Source organism: Lepidochelys kempii, chromosome 21 (genome assembly GCF_965140265.1).
Source record: "Lepidochelys kempii isolate rLepKem1 chromosome 21, rLepKem1.hap2, whole genome shotgun sequence".
In the NCBI taxonomy this organism is placed as follows: Eukaryota; Metazoa; Chordata; order Testudines; family Cheloniidae; genus Lepidochelys; species Lepidochelys kempii.
Genome location: NC_133276.1, coordinates 18190439 through 18210197, shown reverse-complemented (window position 1 = coordinate 18210197; position 19759 = coordinate 18190439). Strand labels below are relative to the sequence as shown.

The window sequence follows — 19759 nt, the reverse complement described above, 5'->3', positions numbered from 1 at the left end:
CTGTCGCCCCTGGATAAAGATGTTGAGCACCAACAGGTCCAGAATGGGATGTCACCCTTCGCCCTTCTTCAGAATGAGGAAATATGGGAAGTAAACCCTCTGCCCCCTAAAGTGAAGTGGGACAGGTCTATGGCATCCTTCAGGAGAAGAGCGTCAGCCTCTTGTTGGAGGATGCATTGGTGGGATGGGTCCCTGTGAGAAATCCAAGTTGGGCAATGAGGCAGAAACGAGGAATTTTATAGAGTATCCATGATGGATGATCTCCAGTACCCAACTGTCCATCGTGATCTTGCCCCAATTGTGGATGAACAGGGCAAGACAGCCCCCAAAGACTGCTGCTGGGAAAGGCTTGAGGAGACTGTGGTGGAGGCCCCTGCGACCGGTGTCATCTGTATGACAGCTCCTGATGGCATTGGTAGTATGCCAGGTAGGTGGTGTGGGGTCAGGGATGGAATGATTGGTTCTGCTCTCTGCATCTTGGGGCTGGGGTGTAGATGCCAAGGGACCTGAGTGTGGCTTGAGAGTCTTTCAGAGAGTGGAGGGACTCATCTGTTTTTCTCCTTTAACAGTTTTTGTGTGTCGAAGGGGAGGTCATCAGTGGTGGTATGGACCTCCTTGGGGAACTGGATGACTGCAGCCAGGAATCCCTGAGGAATACGACCCCAGTTGTTAGAGAATGAGAGGCAGTGTTGGCCGCATCCATAGCAGCCTGGAGTCCCACCTTGGCCACCAGTCTTTCCTCATCCAACAGCACTTGGAACTGCTGCTATCTGTCTGATGGCAGCTGGTCATAGAATCATAGAATATCAGGGTTGGAAGGGACCCCAGAAGGTCATCTAGTCCAACCCCCTGCTCAAAGCAGGACCAATTCCCAGTTAAATCATCCCAGCCAGGGCTTTGTCAAGCCTGACCTTAAAAACCTCTAAGGAAGGAGATTCTACCACCTCCCTAGGTAACGCATTCCAGTGTTTCACCACCCTCTTAGTGAAAATTTTTTCCTAATATCCAATCTAAACCTCCCCCACTGCAACTTGAGACCATTACTCCTCGTTCTGTCATCTGCTACCATTGAGAACAGTCTAGAGCCATCCTCTTTGGAACCCCCTTTCAGGTAGTTGAAAGCAGCTATCAAATCCCCCCTATGGTCCCCCCATGGTCTTTGAACTCAGCCAGTTTGGTGTAATTGTGAAAGTCATGTTTTGCCAGCAGAGATTGATAGTTGACTATATGAAATTGGAGCCCGACTGAGGAGAAGGCTTTCCTGCCTGTCCACCTTCTTTGCCGCTCTGTCCAGGGGAGTGAATTTCTGTGGGTGATGGCGGGCCCACTCTGCCATTGCGTGGACCACCAGAGGGTTGGGAGATGGATGGGTAAAGAGAAAGTCTGTATTTCCTCTGCCTGTGACAGGGTCCCCAGAGTGAAACCTGGACTGTGGGAGAGCTGAGCCCTTCAAACTCACCAGCCTGGGCTGTCCCTCACACTGGGATGCTGTTGTCAAGCTACAAACCTCTGGCAGGCCCTGCACTTACACAGCCATCCACAGGCAGGGACATTCGAATGATCTCCCAGACACTCATGAACCAACAATAGGGAGGCTCCAACCAATTACCCCAGCTCCCCAGTACTGTCCTGTCTTGCATGCTCAGAAGCCTGGCCAGGATAAGCTCATTACCTAGTTCGCCAATCTGACAACAGGGTAGTAGACGTGCAACACCCCTGTTAACTGGAGCTGAGATTCCCCCAGGCACTTGCACTGAAACATGCTGCTTTAGGTAAAATATCAAACAGGTTTATTAACCACAGACCTTGATTGTGAGTATAAGTGGGAGGCATAAAGGTCAGGGATAGTTACCTTAAGAAAATAAAAAGTAAATGCATTCTAAATCCTAAACTTTTAGTCTAAGCAAGAGTTGAATCATACAGCCTTTCTCACCCTGACAGATGGTCCAAGCAAGTTACAGTTCCTCAGTACAGGCTGGGACACCCTTCCAGTTTCAGATTTTCCAGGTGTTTGGGGAGGAGGGGAGAAAGAACAGAAGGAGGCCAAGTGATGATGTCACTTCCCATCTTTTATACTTTCTTTCAGCTTGCTGGAAAGATCTTTTCTGTGCCATGGGGATCAGGCAGTTCACACTGGTCAAGCAGTCTCCATTGCACATGTGCCTTCTCTAAGGAATCTTTGGGATAGTGAATTACTTTCTTGATGGGTGTTGATGAGCCAGTAACACTGTCTGGCTACTCCTTTGTTGTAACTGAAAGATTGGTTGTGGGTCTCCCCAACCTCACAACATATATCAGTAACACATATTGCAATACTTCATAACTTCACATACAATGATAGTACATACAATCCAACAGGTTATTATTGTTCAATAGATCAAGCCTTACAAAATGATACCTCACTTTGTACAAAACAGATCGTAGTAATATCACCATGGGGGTTCCAGGTTGCTACTTTGAGGTACAGAGTGTCACGCTGCCCTCTTGGGAGTGGGGGCACAGGAGCGTGACACATAGTGCTTAATTGTTTTGGCACCTCTGGGCCCGGCAGGTCAGAGCCCTGGCACCTCTGGGCTTGCTGCACCACTTAGGAATATAAAAAACCTGCTTGAACCCTGGCATCTGATTGCCGGAGCCCCAACTCCTCTTTCATTACAATTTAAGCAGGGGTGCCACACTGTTCTCTCTAATTTTCCCACGCATGCGCGGAATGAATTTTATGTGCACTAATATGGAGGTGACGTGTCACTCATCACCTCCATATTGGTGCACATAACAAAATTCATGTGGCGGGGTGGGGCTGAGGGGTTTGGAGGGCCGGGACAGGGCTGGGACAGAGGTTTGGGTGGGGAGGGGTGAGGGCTCCGGCTGGGGGTGCGGGCTCTGGGGTGGGGTCGGGGATGAGGCTCAGGGCTGGGGCAGAAGGTTGGAGTCTGGGGCTGGGCCACGGGATAGGCACCCCTCCCCCAGCCATGGCAGGTCTGGGGCTGGTCTGGGTTGGGGCCTCTCTCCCAGCCGCAGTAGGCCCATGGCTGGGGGAGCGGCATCTCTCCCCACTGCAGCCCTGAGCACCTGCGCAGCGCTTAATAGGCTGCCACATGGCTGCGCAGCTGAGAAGGAACTTAGGTGCCACACCAGCTGTGCCAATTGTGAAATGGCCTTGTTTATGGGAAGAGCCGTCTGAGAGGGTCCCTGGGGTTGGAGGATGTCCCGGAGCTGATGCTGTGTGTCCTGGACTTCCCCCAGATCCGCCGCTAGCTGCTGTGGCCGTTTTGGTTACTGGCAGTGGTCATCCAGCCGAGAGCGCGAGGCAGGAATACGCGCCTTGTCCGGAGATGAGGGGGCACCAGTGCGGACCAGGGGAACCAGCAGTACCTGGTCCATCTTTTCTTCCTCCTGCTCATAGAGGGTGCGGGAGAGTGGACGGGATGGTTGATAAGAGGCCTGTGCCCAGTGGCCTTGGTACAGATCCCAGGGAGGCCAATAGGGCCAAAAGAAAGGGTGTCTCTGGGCATTTGTGGGTCCCACAGGTAATGATCCCAGGCCGCCATGGCAGGATCGTAAGCTGCGGGGGGGGGGTGGGGAGGGGGGATGTCGGTCTGCAGCATGAGTCCGGGCTCCAAGATGGGGCGGGGGAAAACGAAGGCTCCGTCTCTGAGAAGCCCTCAGACTCCAAGGGTGGCTCTGGGAAGGGCGGCGCCGACAGTGCCAGAGGCCATAGTGGGCAAAGGGACATCTCGTGCTGGCAGCACCAGAAACAGTTTGCTCACTGGAGAAAGGCGGATGGTGGCGAGTGGAGGTGCAGAGACCACGGAGTCGGGAAGAGCAGCTCCTCCGTCAGCAGCAGCGGTTCCAGGTGCCCAGGAGTGCAAGGTGTTTGGGACAATGCGGAGGGTCCAGTTGGTGTCAGCGGAGCCAGTGGGATGGGCGCCACCTTGGTTATCGGGGTAGTCGGCAGTACCACTGGATCTCACTTCTGCTGTACCTTACCCTCTACTCTGGGAAGCCTGGGCAGAGGGCTGGCTAGATCCACCCGCGACTTCTCACCCAACCGGCTCGGGGAGGAAATGCTGTGTAAAAAGCTCAGGATCTGCTCTTATGCCCCTGTCCATAGTTCTTTCCCTCATTGTGGGGCTTGTCCAGCCGTCTTGGTACCCTCAGATCTGGTGCCTGGGAGGTGCTCGGAGGTGTGTTCACCACCAGTGATGGGTGGTGCACTGCTGGTTCTATTGATCCTGGATCTGAAGGCGCCTGTGGGCACATGGCCTCCTCCATTAAGAGCTTCCGGAGGTGAAGCTCTCAAGCCTCCTGCATTTGGGGTGGGACGTACAAATGGTGCAGCGGGCCGTGATGCGGGTCTCGCCAAGGCAGTGCAGGCAATGCTGGTGCTCGTCGCTCACAGAAAACGAGCGTGGGAAGCGTCCCAGTTCTTGAAGCCTGGAATCTAGGGCATAGGCCCTGGGGATGGGGGAGTTTCCCCAAACGAGGGAAAAAACTAGACTAAACTATCTGCGAGTAACTAAGAACTATATAATACTAAGAACAACTATCTACAAGAAAAATGGACAGTAAATCACTCCCTTAGCAAAGCTAAGAGTGTGAAGGAACAGGGATTCCAACTCCAGCCATGTGGCTGTAAGAGGGAACTGGAGTGGTGTTGACCTGCGCGGCCTATTATAACCTTGGCTGTAAACACAAGGGGGACACACAGTGCACGTGCGCATCAATGGACACGGCCCACCCATGTTTGGAATCCATATAGGGATCATCACTCAAAGAAGAACTAGTTCTTTTTTGAACCACCATTATAGTTTTTGGGCTACACAACATCCCCTGGCAAGGAGTTTTCACAGGATGACTGTGCATTGTGTGAAGAAATACTTACTTTTGTTTGTGTTAAACCTGCTGCTTATTAATTTCACTGAGTGAACCATGGGTTTTGTGTTATGAGGAGTAAAGAACTGTTCCCTGGTCACTTTCTCCACATCAGTCATGATTTTATAGACCTCTACCATATCCCCCCTTAGTCACTCTGCAGCAAATAAGATCAAGTATATTTCTGTAAAGCCATCACACATTTAATTGCCTGCCAAAGGCCTGGGCTAGAGCCAACTTCTCCCCATGCTGTGTGGGTTTCATGTGAGAGTCACCCGCTCCTGCCAGATCTCCTGAAACTGGGGCACACGTAGCTTTGCGACAGAACATTTTAGTGCAGTGTGAAATCACAGCACATGCATCAAAATATCAGCTGTTCAGGCAACTCTGTGAGGTAAGGAAAGAGACAAGTTGGTTCAGACCATTTCCTGGTCCCTCCTTGGGGAGAGCAGCGTTGGCTGCATACAAGAACAGCATTAGGCCAGACATTCTCACATGAAATAAAAATTTCTGCATAAGCTGATATTTAAAAATTGGCAGTGGACTCTGTTTGTTTAGCTACCATATGGCGGCTGTTGAGGAGAACAGATGTCCTCTGTGCAGGATCCTTCAATCTCTTGGGTTGGGTCTACTCTGGCTAGGAAATTCATGCCTCAATCTCTGCTTGGCAAACAGGTGTTGCTATAAGAATTTTACAATCTGTGGCTAGATCAGTGTCTTTAGCGCAGGTGCTGCTGAACTGGTGCAATGAACAGCTCCACTCAACCTCCTTGTTAAGAGCTGGTGTAAAATGCTGTCTAGAGGAAGCTGGTTTGAATGCAAAATAAGTTAGATTTGTCCAAGAATTAAGCTCCATGTTCTACTTTACCCATTAGCTGTTGACCTACCACAGATACCGAGCACTCCAGTAACACTCCTAACTCCAGCGCAGGACAGTGGCTCAGGTTTCACAGTAATTACACTGTCATTCCAAAACAGCGGGCCCTCATCTTACTGGGATATCATGACTAGCGCTTGCTGCTGCTCCCGAGAGACTGTGTTCATCCCTGGGCTAGCTCCCTGCCTCCCCGGCTTTAGCTTCCTGCAGCATCTGCTCTGGTGATGGAGCGAGGAGCGGGTCTGTGGCATAAGTGCTCTGATCCAGCATCTGAAGTGACAAAACATCCGAGGCAGAAATGGCCCTCGATCATCAGCAGGGCCACACAGCCAGGGGCAGGGAAGACCTGCTGCTCTGGGAAGCGACCAGAGTGCTAGGCCGTGGTCACAGGGTGAAGTCACTGAAGGTTTGAACAGTGACGGCACCCCCAAAGTTAGCCAATCCCCCACCTCTCCCATGAGGCACTGAGCTTCATTGTGGGGAGCCGGCCTGGGCCTTGCCTGCTTGCTGAGAGGCTGAGGCCAATGACATGCCGTGGAGCTGCTCGCAGGGCAGTGGGAGGTTCCAGTAGGCAGAGACAGGCTCTCTGCGCATCACATGCTGGGTTCTACACAACTGTGTTGCATCTGTTCTTTGTTTTACTGTGTGCTTGAGGGCTGAGTGGGTTTCTTCAGACCCCAAGAACAGCCATTACTGGGTGCTGCCATTGTTAATGGCAAGCCTGACAAGGATTGAGAACCCAGGAACTCATGCCCTCATTAGCAGGGGGGCAAAACTGCCCCAGAGAACAGAATTCCCTTGAGCTGTTAATTCTAAATTTGTTTCCTTCCCCTGCTGAGAATCGAGCTTCTAGACCCCATTAGGAGTCCCAAACTGCTCCTCCCATGCTGGGAACCCCTCCCCCACTCATGAGGACCCACACATGGGCAAGTAAGAAATACGTGTTGTTCACCAGACCAAGGCCTGGTGGACTGCGCTCAAGGGAGCAGCATGACAAAGTAGCAGCTCTTCTCACACTAGCTATTCTGCACTGACCTCTCAGCTTTCCCACCTGGCTGCAGGCCACACAAGCCAGCAAAATGGGAGACAAATGACTAGAACAGCACTAGGTTGTGTTGAGCATCCCACCATAACTGAGCAATTATCAGCTTTTATCTGTAACACCTGATTCAGGACACACTCACTGTATGACTTAAAGAAACAATTTTATAAAAACAAATGACATTATATACAAGCACAAGTGATTGCTGTGCGTGTTCGACTAGAACAATTCACATACACCTATTGCTATTACTGGTGAATGGTAGCAGCATGTGATGGAGCATAATGAAGATAACATCAGTTTCCATAAGTAGATTTTTATTCCACACCCCTACAAACCTATCTATGTAATGTGGAGGGAAACTTCATACATGCAGGGGAAAGTATCTTTAAAGGGGAGGGAACAGGGTGACCCACAAGGCTTTCACAGCTGGGTGTATGTGCAGCTGTTGTGTTTAATCTCCTGAGGGCTGGAGTGCCTTGGGTGCTGCTGCAGCCCTGGAAGATACATGGGGTGGGGGGGTGGGTGCATGTGGGGGGAAAGGGGAGAGTATAGGGTGGTCCTGAAATGCTGTTTCTTTTCTAATTAAGTTTTGTATGATTGGAGAAGGTTTCAGCCAGAATTAAAACACAAATATCTTCCTCAAGAGAAGTAAACCCCTTTTCTTTCATGAATAATCTACAGGTGTACAAAAATTGTACTAATTTCCCACTCTTCATCAGTAATTTAATCCTGCACAGTTTACATCTATATGAAAAAGTGAATGCCAGTGGTATCTTTGTTTCTTCCTTAAAACCATGACAGCTTTTCCTATAGTCTGAGGTTAAGCACCCTGACCCCCGACTCTGACTGCTCCCCCCAAAGCTCCTCACCCTTATACTACCACCCTGGCAGCTCCCACCCATATACCACAACCCTGATTCCAGCCCCCATATTTCCCCACAGCCCTCACCCGGACTGCTCCCTCACCTGCATATCAGCTCTCTGACCCCAGCTCCCTCCTTGTAGAAGCACCATGCCTGCCGATCTGCACCAGAGCGACTATTTGTCTCCCTTGTCTTCTGCTATGCTTGCTGCAGCTTTTTGGCTTTTTACACAGCATGGCTGTCCCCCTGTTATAGCCCTTCTCCTCCTTGCCCCAAACAAGTTTCTGCAGCTGGAGCAGACCTGGGCCTCCTCTGCCCCCAGACCCAGGGGATCCACCACCTCCTGCGTTCTCCACGCCGGAGCAGGCTTGTCCTCCACGCCCAGCAACAGGAAGAGCAAGTTCAAAACTTCCTGGGGCTTTAAAAGGGGAGGGGTACATGCCTGGGCACCTGGCTGCAGGGCAGCGATCTTCAAAACGTGACCCTAGCAGTCATAATGGACCGTGTAGGACACTTCCTGGAGGCCACTTAGGGCAATGGAAGCAATGCAGCATCTACATTGACGCTGCGTCGCTCTACCTACATCACCCAAGGCATCATGCCTCTCGCCAAGGTGATTTTACTATGTTGGTGCAGGAGCACCGCAGCATACAGACCTACCTGACGTTGACTTAACTTTGTAGCATAGACAAAACCCTCCGTTTCTTACACAATATATCCTTAAGAGGCAGTTCTGACTCCTCACACGCAACAGGGCTTTTTACTCCTCACACCTATCCAGAAAGGGGGACTCTGCAACCCCACATTGGAACATTAGCAATCCAGGAGATGCTGAGTTAAGGGCTGCTCACATACTTCCACTGATATCACCTGTCACTGATAGCTGAGGAGGGGGGACACTTACAAAACCCAGGAATGCAGAGTTAAGGTGACACTTCCCATATGTCCTTAACTCTGTCTCCTTCGAGCCCTGCCTTGAAGAATCCCTCAGGAAGACCACAGTACTGCACCCCTCCCTTCATCCTGGAGTTGTGCTGGGCACAGAGACAATGGAAGGTTTGGGTAAGGAGGACCAAGGCATTGTTATATTGCCAGTTTCTATTTCCCTCCCCTGCGTGGAATGCTGGGACAGAACAACACACGCACACCTACCCAGAAGAGGTGCAGCAGAACAGACAACTGGATTCAGCCAGACTGCAGAATGGCTTTGAAAGCCAGTGCACTGCAGAGGCCAGCCCGAGCAGTTCAGCAGCATTTTCATGCCATTCTCTGAAGAAAACTGTGCCTTTGATTTCACAAATGTGCAATACCCAACATGTTGAAATAAAAGTATTTAGCCACTATTCTACTCTTGCTAAGGCAGTAGTTGAATCAATGTCTGACCTGGCTGCGGTTTCATTAGTCAAGGGGAAAAAGGCCAGGGCGTGAAAGTTCTGATTTTCCAGAGCTCAGCACCTGAAACTAGGGCCTGACTGTCAAATGGAAGCTGAGCTCTGGGCCAGTTTAGCGAAAGTGCTCACCTCCTACTGTGACCTCAGCTATCACCCAACATGCTGAGTTCTGAAAACCTGGCCCCTGGGGTTTGTCTAGGCTAGAGTTTGTGGCCCTGTTGCAACTCAGTTAACTACCAATTAATGCAAGTTAACTAATAGGACTGTAAATGCTAGTCTAGATACTTCACAAAGGTCTGTTGCAGGAGTCAAAAGTTTGAGGTTTGGCCTGGCGGTCTGTGATAAAGATGCTAGCACAAAATACAGCACAAAGGTGGCTTTTAAAAATCAAATTAACTCGTCTGATTGGGTTAATGTGATTTGACACATCCCTTCCCATATTAGCTTTGTCCTGACTAGGATTTAAAGGTGTGATGATCGCATGCCTTAGCTGATGTCTCCTAACACCCACCCTACACTCTGGTGGAAACAGGGCAGTGTGGATTTCAGCATGCACTACACTGGGCAAATTGACGTTTGGCTCCCCCAGGCTCCAATATACACTATTTAGCATGTATGTAGTAAAACTTATCCTGTCTACACTGGAGCGTAAAACATGTTTGTTAGAAGTTATTAGCTAACGTGATTCAGAAAAACACCTTTTATCCTGGTCTAGACATACCAGAGATTAGCCTCTACAGTGGTATCACTGCCAAGTTTTGTTCATCTTCATGTGGAACATCTCATGTAAATGTAATACACTAATTTGCATATGTGAAAATAATTTGCATATAACCATAATTTCACCTTTACAAAAATGGCCTGGATTTAGTGCTGGTGAAGGCATCACCTATTTGACAGCACTGCTGAACAAAGCCCTCATTCTTCTCCGTGCTGTCAAGCCAGCAGGCCTCACCACTAATCTGGAGATGGATGGTGTTTCTGCTAATGGGGTAGCGAGGAGATGGGTGGTAATAGACAGCCCATTGGATGATTATTTTTTCAGAACTATAACGTAGCCAGTTTGTCAGCTAGACAGTTTTTATGCAGTGTTGGTGTAACTGTGGTGGGCCCAGGATATTGGAGAGACAAGACGGGGGAGGGGATATCTTTTATTGGACTAGCTTCTGTTGTACACAGACACCTTCTTTCAAGCGTACACAGAGACCTTCTTCACCAAGAAGAGCGTTGTGTAAGCTCAAAAGCTTGTCCCTCTCACCAACAGATGTTCAACAAAAGATATCACCTCACCCACCATATTCAGCTAGTTTTTAATCCATTTAGTATGTGCTGCTTTGATTTTGTACAGTGCTATTTTTAAATCAGAATTCCATACAGTAGCCAGTCAAAAACAGGAGTCTAAATATCTCACACTTATCTTTATCAACCATATTTGTAATTTCATCAAAAAACAGTATCAAGTTTGCTTGGCAAGATCTATTTTGCACAAAACCATACTGAATGCTGCCACTCTTTAATTGTTTACTGACTGCATCCAACCTCAGCCTTTCCATTATTTTACAAGGGATCGATGTTAGGCTAATCATATTAGAGTTACCTGGGTTGTCCCATTTACCCTTTTTAAAGCCTGATACTACATTGCCCCTTCCCCCCACTTTTTTTAAAGCAGTCCTCAAACTTCTGGAACAGTGCAAGATTTTAAAAATTCCACATCAATGGTTAAGAGAACTCCTCAGCCAATTCTCTTAAAACTCTTGGGTACAAGTTTGCTGATTTAAGACTACTTAACTTTAACAGCTGCTGTTTAACATCCTCCCTAGTTGCTGTTGGAACAGAGTATTTCATTATCACTGTAAGATGTGAATACATCATCTAGCTTCTTTTGAAACACAGAAGAAATATTTATTGAGCACTTTTGCCTTTTCTGAATCAATATATACAATTTTACCATCTCTATCACTAATCAACCTAGACTATTGTTAGGATTTCTTTTTTTTGTGATATATTTAGCAATGCCATCCCCCTCCAGCAAATACCACCTTTACAATACAGCTCTTCCTAGAAAGGTCTCCATGGTCCTGTGGACAGGGCCAAGCACTGCTATAACCTGGTTTAGGCCTGTTATCTCATTCGCTGGACCACCATCACTGGAGGGTGGACGGACAATACGGAAACTGGAGGTGGAAGCCTGGGGCCTGATGTTAGAAAACAGCACAAAAAGGTCTCTGCATGGAAGCTGACCCAAGAAAGGTCAGAGGAGCTGCTGCCTGCTTCGAGCGTAGACCACCACACCCCTTTGCTATGCTTATAGCCTGGGAACTCTCAGGAGTCTCTCTCCTTATGCCAATAACTCACAGGAGGTTTGGGTTAGGTCATTTCCTATTTACTGCCCTGGGGTCCTGCATGCAGTCATGGAAATAGTTAGTGCTTCCTAGTGAGTACTGGATAGGGCTCCTGTTTGGATCTTATCCCGACATGGGAGCTCACAGTTCATCAGCAAGGCAGTTCCTCACCCGTGTCTTAGGAAGAGGGCTAGAGAGTGGTCCAGCCAGTGCCCCTGCCCTCCCCTTGATGCAGAGAGGGTCAGCACTATAGGAAACCTGCATGTTTAAAATCCAGAAAACATGAGGAGAGAATGCTTGCAAGGGGACTAAGTGACAAGCTTGGGGATTGCAAGAGCACTCTCAACCCAGGACCAGGATCACTGAAGGATTTGGTGAGGGTGGGGAGGGAAATATGGAGAGTATTTTTCAATTACACCATTGGCAAGAAAGCAAATACGAGCTATTTTCAGGCTCTACAGGAAATACAACACACAACAAGCTGTGCCTCACCCCACTAACTCAAAAGTAACACATTTCGCAATCTCCATCTAGACTGGATGTTCCACGAACCACATAATGTCCAATCCTTTCCTGAATCCTCCTAAATTGGCCTCAAATCGATTTGGCAGCAGCACATTCTTCTAGACCTCCTATCCCCAAAAGATGTTTGTAATGCTGACCACAATGGACAGGACACATCTATTAAGAACCACCCATCCTGGCCTGTGTACTGCAGGTGAAAAAGTCACAGCTAAAGAGAACTTCAACATGGATGACTAACTGGTCTAATGAGGGTCTTTTAAGGCAACTACACAGGTGTATTCCCAACATAGCCCTTAAATCCATGACTAGAGGGCATAGGACAAACTCCTACGGATACTTTATTTTTGATACTTTCACTAAAAAAATACATAGGAAATGAAACACAAAACATGATAGGAACAAATGGAGAAATTCAGAGTGTTGGCTGAAAGTGCATCATTAACTCCTTCTACTCGGTCCCTGATCCCACCCCATCCCCAAAGCACAGAATCAACAGCACACAAAAAGAGCAGCACCACCCAAAACGCAGACATTGTGGGAGGCTTGGCAGGAGCGACTGAGGCTTCTGATCCTTGAGAGCAGAGAGCACCAGAGATGTAAGACGGGCTGAAGGGGAGGGCAGTCTACCAAGCCAATGGATGAACCTGCAGCTTCAGCTGTGGAGCTTGGAGGATTACGGGCGTGAGAAGATGAGGTGTTAGGAGCCAAGGAAGTAAACAGCTGAGAGTAAAGGCATGAAAGGGGTTTGACATGCAAGTTCTAGCTGCCTTGTGTCTTGAGGCAGGGAATGGTTCTTATTCAGTAGTATGTGTACATTCTAAATTGATCCCAAGTCCTGTCCACCCTCCCATTTCTCAGTCACCAAGGGACCTGCTGGTTCTACTGTTCTGCAAGATGACGAACACTCACAGGGTTGTGGTGAGCAGCAGAGTGAGGTTTCTGCTGCCAGAAAAAGCTCTCTCTCCCATGACAAGTCCATCAAGTTTCTTGAAGAAAATACGACCGTGTTAAACACATTATTCTCCTCACCTCTTCCAATCTGTTTCCAGTAGGCAGACTGGGATACTGCAGTCTTCCCAACACCCCAATCTCCGTTTCTTCCTCCTCCACTATTACCTGGAGTGCCAGACCCTTCTCCTCCTCTGCCGCACCTGGGTCTCAGCAGTTGAAAGCATTAGTGTGTGATTTCCGTCCTTTGTACACGGGTCAATGTATACCATGCAGATGTAGCTCCAGCGTAGTGCACACTGGCCATCATCTGTACGGAAGTGCACTTGGTACATGGAACACTGACCTTTAAACATTTACTTTGTATGAGAATCTGAAGCTGGCACATCAAGAACAGTTTGGATTCCACCCTCAAACACGCAGGTAGCTCAGAGCTGCCAGTGACCCTGCAAGGACTGCAGGTGCAGAGGTGACTGTCAGATCAGCTGTAAGTACATATCTTCCTAAGCATTCATTAGGCTGTCTGACCAGCCAAAGCCAGAAGTCCAAGCATATCTGCTGTGTTGATAAAGTTAGCGGTTGGCAGAGGATGCAATTTCTCCTGATCCACCCAAGTACCTTCTTCTAGCTTCACATAGAGCTCTTGATTTCCAGTAGCTGCTGGGGTGATGTGTTTGTCCATGCAACGTATTTCAAAGCAGCGCAGAAAGAATGCTGCACTGGTGCCTGCAGTCCCTGCATCCCCAGCTGTCAGGAACAAGTTCCTGCAAACCACGTGAGATTCTCCTCTTTCAGCCTGTCCTTCTCAAGGAGTCTCTCTCACCTGGGCTTCTCCAAAGTCACTTCTCTCGAAGGACACAAACACCAGCATCACAACGCTGTGTCCCCAGTGAGGTCACCACTTCCCAGCTGTCAATGATGGGATCATAGCACTCAATGCTGCTCAGCAGCGAGTTGCCATCATACCTGCAAATGACAGAGGGATACAGGTGAGCAATAATTTCTGAGAGGGAGAGAGGGGAGTACGGAGCCCTGGATGGGAGCTTGAGGAGTTACCCTGGGCATTCGAAGACCCAAAATGCTGCTATAGCTGTGTGCACAAGGAAGGAGGGCTGAAATAAGATCAGCACAGCAGTTCCAGAACGCTGCTCAGCAGTGTTGCAGCAGGTGGCACTGCTTGTGTAATTCACTATGGCGACACCATGGCCTTTCATTCTTTGGGAGCCAAAAGGGAAATGCATGGAGAGCCCCTGTTTTGAAGCTCTACTGCAGGATCTGCAGCCATTACACTAAACTCACTTGTATGCTGGCTATTAGTTTGCTTAGTGACAACAAGCCATCCCCCCCCCACAACAGCTTGGGTTGGACACTCCCTGCCAATACGTTTTAAACATGGCTGTCCTTGTCTGCACTAAGGATTAAGTCTTGTTTAGCAGCATATCAGAGGACTCCTTTCCTACCACCAAGCAAGTTCCCAGTGTAGGCAGCCCCTCAAAGAGCAGCAAGGCCCACCCTTCTTACCCAGCTATTGCATACAGCCGTCCCCTCAGCACGGTGGCACCCACGTAGCAACGAGGCGTTGTCATACTCGTCACAGTAGTCCAAGAATCAGTGCGAACGTTATAGGCTTCCACAGAGGAGAGATGTGCTGTCCCATCAAACCCACCAACAACGTAAATGTGATCGTTCAACAATGCTACTCCTGCTCCTGGAAGGGGAAGGGGAGTTATGTTGAGCAACAGAAACCAGCACATGATTATCACTGCAGCTAGGCTGGATGGAGTGCACTACCCATAATCGCAGCTCTATGGCAGGGATGCTGCTGCAATTACAGGGACGGAAAGGACATTTCTTACTTGCTTCAACTTTCTGCAAAATAGCTTGTTAGGGCTGAAGTGTTTCCTGATCATTCTTACCCCAAAGGAAACACTTTGGTGAAAGTTTGGTAAACTTTGTGGTTTTCATCCATCCATCCAACTGAAAAACAACTGATTTCCCTGCTTTTAGTGGACAGTTTGGGCAATATGCATGGGGAGGGGGCAGGGCACTGGGCTCAGGCTGCAGACAGAGCTGAAGCAATAGCTCTAAACACACTCACCCAACTCAAGGGTGCAGAAAGGTTTAAACCCAATGGAACTGCCATGGTTCTACTGAGTGTGTGTGGGAGGCCATGCTGGGGGATTAAGTACAGAGGAGCAGTTTGGTGGCAGTACAAATGAGCGGATCCATTAATATGCACACATAGGCCTAATCCCTGCACAGTGAATGCATTCATCTCTAGCTGCTACTCAGCCAAATTGGCTGAAGTGGGGAGAATGGAACTGCTCTGCACCAAGCTGGAGGTGGAATTCCTTTACCCCATCCCTCTTAGACCTTCCACACACACAGCCAGGCAATATTTGGCTCTAAGGACATGAAGGCTGCTGTCAGTGATGCGGTGGCACTGAAGCACAGCGGAATTAAAATGTCAGTGTGAGCAGGTGCTGGTCCCACCTTGCTCCAAAATGACCATACTTACCGTATGAGGGCAAAGCTACCTTTTCCCTGGGGCGTGGTTTTCTGGTAACTCAAACAACAGAAAATAAACCTCACCCTAATCTCTTTCCCAGCCTGACTGTTCCTAGCCACACGACCTTTCAGATCTGGTGCAGCTGTGAAGCACCTACCACACTGAGCCACCAGAATGTGCTCAGCAGCTTTATGCAGGGTTCTAAATCTTGCTAACAGTGTAGATTAACAGCGGAGCCCTCGTCTGGCCTTGGAATCTGTGAATCTATCGAGGGCTCGGCTGTTAATCTACACTGTTAGCAAGATTTAGAACCCTGCATAAAGGGACCACAGTGATCATCTAGTCTGACCTTCTGTAGAACACAGGCCAGAGAACTTCCCCAAAAGAATTCCTACAGAAGATCAGTTAAAAACATCACTTCTTGATTTAAAAATTGTCAGTGATGGAGAATCTACCATGACCCTTGGTCAGTTGTTCCAATGGTTAATTACCTTGTAAAAATGTAGATCTTATTTCCGGTCTGAATCTGTATCTCTAGTCAGGGTTGTAAATATTGCCACGTTGTTACAGTCAACACTATTAACTATTTTACTGCTGATCATCTTCACAGAAACATCCAGCTACCCTGGGATTCTATTCTATACTCACCACCATAGTATCCGAGAGCCTTCCAGTAATGCATTAAGCCATGTGACTATAGATCTGTCACATATTGTTTGTTCTCTCATTTTCTCCCCAGATAGAGAAGCACATGAAAGGGGGTATCTTGGGTTGGTAGCATCTATTGTTTTTAAATATAGGTATACCTGTTGCTCTGTGTTTATAGTAGAGAAAGCAAGGGGAAAGAACTGTGCAGAAAGTGGTGAGGTTTTTGATAGTCCTTAGTTCCTGGGGGAGTTTGTTCCATAGTCTCAGGCTACCCCAGACAAGAGTTCTGTCTCCTCCAGAGATGAGCTTTACTCTTATTGTTGAAAGTTCAATTGTGCCAAACCACTGTGTGGGAGAGTAAAAAATGGTCAGCTACCTTTCTTAACTGTTGTTCTTCGAGATGTGTTGCTCATGTCCATTTTAGGTGTGTGCACGCCCGCATGCACAGTTGTCGGAGATTTCTGCCTTAGTGATATCCATAGGGCCGGCTGTGGTGCCCCCTGGAGTGGCACTCCCATGCGGCGGTATATTAGGTGCTGCCAGCCCCGCGCCCTCTCAGTTCCTTCTTGCCGGCAACTCCAACAGAGGGGTTGGAGGGAGGGGAGGAAATGGAATGGACATGATCAACACATCTCAAAGAACAACAGTTATGAAAGGAAGGTAACTGTTTTTTCTTCTTTGAGTGCTTGCTCATGTCGATTCCATTGTAGGTGACTCACAAGCAGTATCAATGGAGGTGGACTCAGAGTTCACAGCTTAGCATCTTGCAGTACTGCCCTAACGAAGTCAGCATTGTCTCAGGCCTGCTGGGTCAGCGCATAGTGGGACGAAAAAGGGTGGACAGATGACCATGTGGCTGCTCTACAGATGCCCTGGATAGGCACACATGGGCCAGAACGGCTGCTGAAGAAGCCTGTGTCCTGGTAGAGTGGGCGGTGACCATCGCCGGGGGTGGCACCTTCGCTTGGTCATAGCAGAAGCGAATGCAGGCAGTGATCCAAGAAGAAATTCTGAGTGGATACCGGGCAACCTTTCATCCTGTCAGCCCCTGTGATGAACAACTGCATCGACTTATGGAATGACTTAGTCCTATCCACATAGAAGGCCAGAGCCCTCCTAATGTCCAGGGCATGTAGCCTGCGCTCCCCTTCTGACTTACCAGTCTTCTTTCCAAAGCCACATGAGTAAATGTCCTTGTTTCAATGAAACTGAGAGACTACTTTAGGAAGAAAAGCCGGGCGTGGCCTTAGCTGGACATTGCCCTTGTAGAAGACCGTGTACTGCGGCTCCGAGGTGAGCGCCTGAATCTCGGATACCCAGCGGGCTGACATCACTGCAACCAGGAACATGACATTCCAGGAAAGGAGGAGAGAACAGGAAACCAAGGGCTCAAAGGGAGGACCCGTGAGCTGAGACAGCACCAGATTCAAGACTCACGGAGGGATAGGGTCTCTGACTTGTGAGTAGAGGCGCTCCAGGCCTTTAAGGAATCTGGCCACGATATCCTGAGCAAAAACAGACTTACCCTGGAAAGGTGGGTGGAAGGCCGAGATGGCTGTTAGATGGACCTTGATCGATGAGAGGGACAAGTCTTGGAGCTTGAGATGCAGAAGGCAGTCCAGAATAAGCGGCAGTGAAGCCCGCTCAGGACAAAACAGCTTTGTCCGCAATCCAACAGGGGAACCATCTCCACTTGGCCATGTAGGTCGCTCTGGTGGAGGGCTTCCTGCTTCCCAACAGAACGTGCTGAACCTCCACCGAGCACGGCTGCTCCTGTGCGTTTAACCACGCAGCAGCCAGGCTGTCAGATGTAGTGCCGCCAGATGTAGTGTGGAAGACTGACATGGTCTGGGACAACAGGTCTGACCTGAGCAGTAGCTGGAAAAGGGTTGCAACCGAGAGGTCCAGGAGGGTGCTCAACCAGCGTTGGTGCGGCCACACCAATGCCGTGAGGATGATCCTTGCCCTGTCCTGTTTGATCTTCATGAGGATCCTGGGAAGCAACGTTACTGGAGGTGTACTTCAAAGCCCCCGACCATGAGAGCAGAAAGACGTCAGACAGGGCTCCTCTGTCCATGCCCCCAATTGAGCAGAAGATGTGGTACTTCCTGTTTTGTCTGGAAGCAAACAAGTCCATCTGGGGAGTTCCCCACCTGTGGAAGATGGAGCTGACCAACTCTGGATGAAGAGACCCCTCGTGGCAAGACAAGAACGTCCTGCTGAGGCGATATTGTACTGTAGACAGAAGTTGCAGAGCCAGAGGGCTTCCTGGCAAAGGGCAGACGACCTAGCTCCGCTCTGCCTGTTGATATAGAAGACTGTAGCCATGTTGTCCATCAGGACCTGTACCACCCTATCTTGTATATGAGGTAGAAAGGCCTGGCAGGCCAGTCAGACCGCCCTGAGTTCCCCAACATTGATATGAAGGGAACGATCTTGACTGGACCAATGGCTTTGAGTGTTGAGATCACCGAGGTGGGCTCCCCAGCCCAGGTCCGACGCATCGGAGACAAGGGTCACCGATGAGGATGGGGCCGCAAAAGGGAACACCTTCCAACACTGATGCGGGATCCTGCCACCAGACGAGAGACGCCAGGACGCTGTCCGGAATCCTGACCACCCGGTTCATGCTGTTGGTGATGTAGACCAACACCAGCCATGCTGACCAGGTCTGAGGCGGAGTTGTGAGAGCCAGACCATGTAAGTACATACTGCCATGTGGCCCAGCAGCCTCAGGCACGTGTGGGTGGTGGTGAGTGGGTGGGCCTGCAAGCCTGCGATAAGATCCAACATGGCCTGGAACTGAGTCTTGGGGAGGAAAGTCCTGGCCCGAGTGGAGTCGAGGACCGCTCCAATGAACTCTATGTGTTATACCGGGGTTAAGGTTTACTTTGTTTAGTTTATTATAAACCCCAGGTCGCGACAGCTGGAACAGACCAGGCCTTTTCCAATGCCCCCAAGCAAAGGAGGTCTTTGACCTCCTGAATGAGGAGCTGCTCGTGAGAAGGGTCCCTGAAGAGGGACAGGGGAGAAGTGGGAGGGGTGGTCCGCTGTAAACAGCAGGGTATAGCCAGAAAAAAAATGTATCTAGCACCCAGTGGTCCAAGGTGACACAGGACCAGGCTGACCAAGCAGGCTGAGGGAGCTGGGATTGTTTAGCCTGCAGAAGAGAAGAATGAGGGGGGATTTGATAGCTGCTTTCAACTACCTGAAAGGGGGTTCCAAAGAGGATGGCTCTAGACTGTTCTCAATGGTAGCAGATGACAGAACGAGGAGTAATGGTCTCAAGTTGCAGTGGGGGAGGTTTAGATTGGATATTAGGAAAAACTTTTTCACTAAGAGGGTGGTGAAACACTGGAATGCGTTACCTAGGGAGGTGGTAGAATCTCCTTCCTTAGAGGTTTTTAAGGTCAGGCTTGACAAAGCCCTGGCTGGGATGATTTAACTGGGAATTGGTCCTGCTTTGAGCAGGGGGTTGGACTAGATGACCTTCTGGGGTCCCTTCCAACCCTGATATTCTATGATTCTATGACCGGAAAGGGCGGAGGCAGTTGAGGAAAGGGAGGGTTTGGATCCAGTGCATCCTTGAGCGCACCCTCAAAATGACTGCTTCTGGCCTCCCTGACTTCTGGGAGAGTCAGGTTGAGCAGCCGGACGGGAAGAGGATGGGTAGCGTCTCTTAGGTGCTTTGTACTTGTTCTTTCTCCTGTAGGAGCCAGACCTGGGAGCTGGGGGC

General features: G+C 49.4%; 1 protein-coding gene across 5 annotated transcripts in view; it reads right to left on the bottom strand.

Moving 5' to 3' along the window:
* Positions 1–19759, bottom strand: part of KLHL12 (kelch like family member 12) — a 118167-nt gene that overhangs the window by 14110 nt on the left and 84298 nt on the right. For 2 of the 5 annotated variants that reach the window (XM_073319671.1, XM_073319673.1), the window contains exons 10-11: positions 14388–14574; positions 6941–13832 (exon numbers count right to left, since the gene is read on the bottom strand). The exons of 2 other annotated variants lie outside the window; for them this stretch is intronic. In XM_073319671.1, coding sequence (XP_073175772.1) covers positions 13706–13832; positions 14388–14574 — 314 coding nt within the window. In that variant the 3' untranslated portion in view covers positions 6941–13705. Of the gene's footprint in view, positions 1–6940; positions 13833–14387; positions 14575–16275; positions 16369–19759 lie in introns of those variants that run through there. One more of the 5 variants, XM_073319674.1, reaches the window with a different exon arrangement.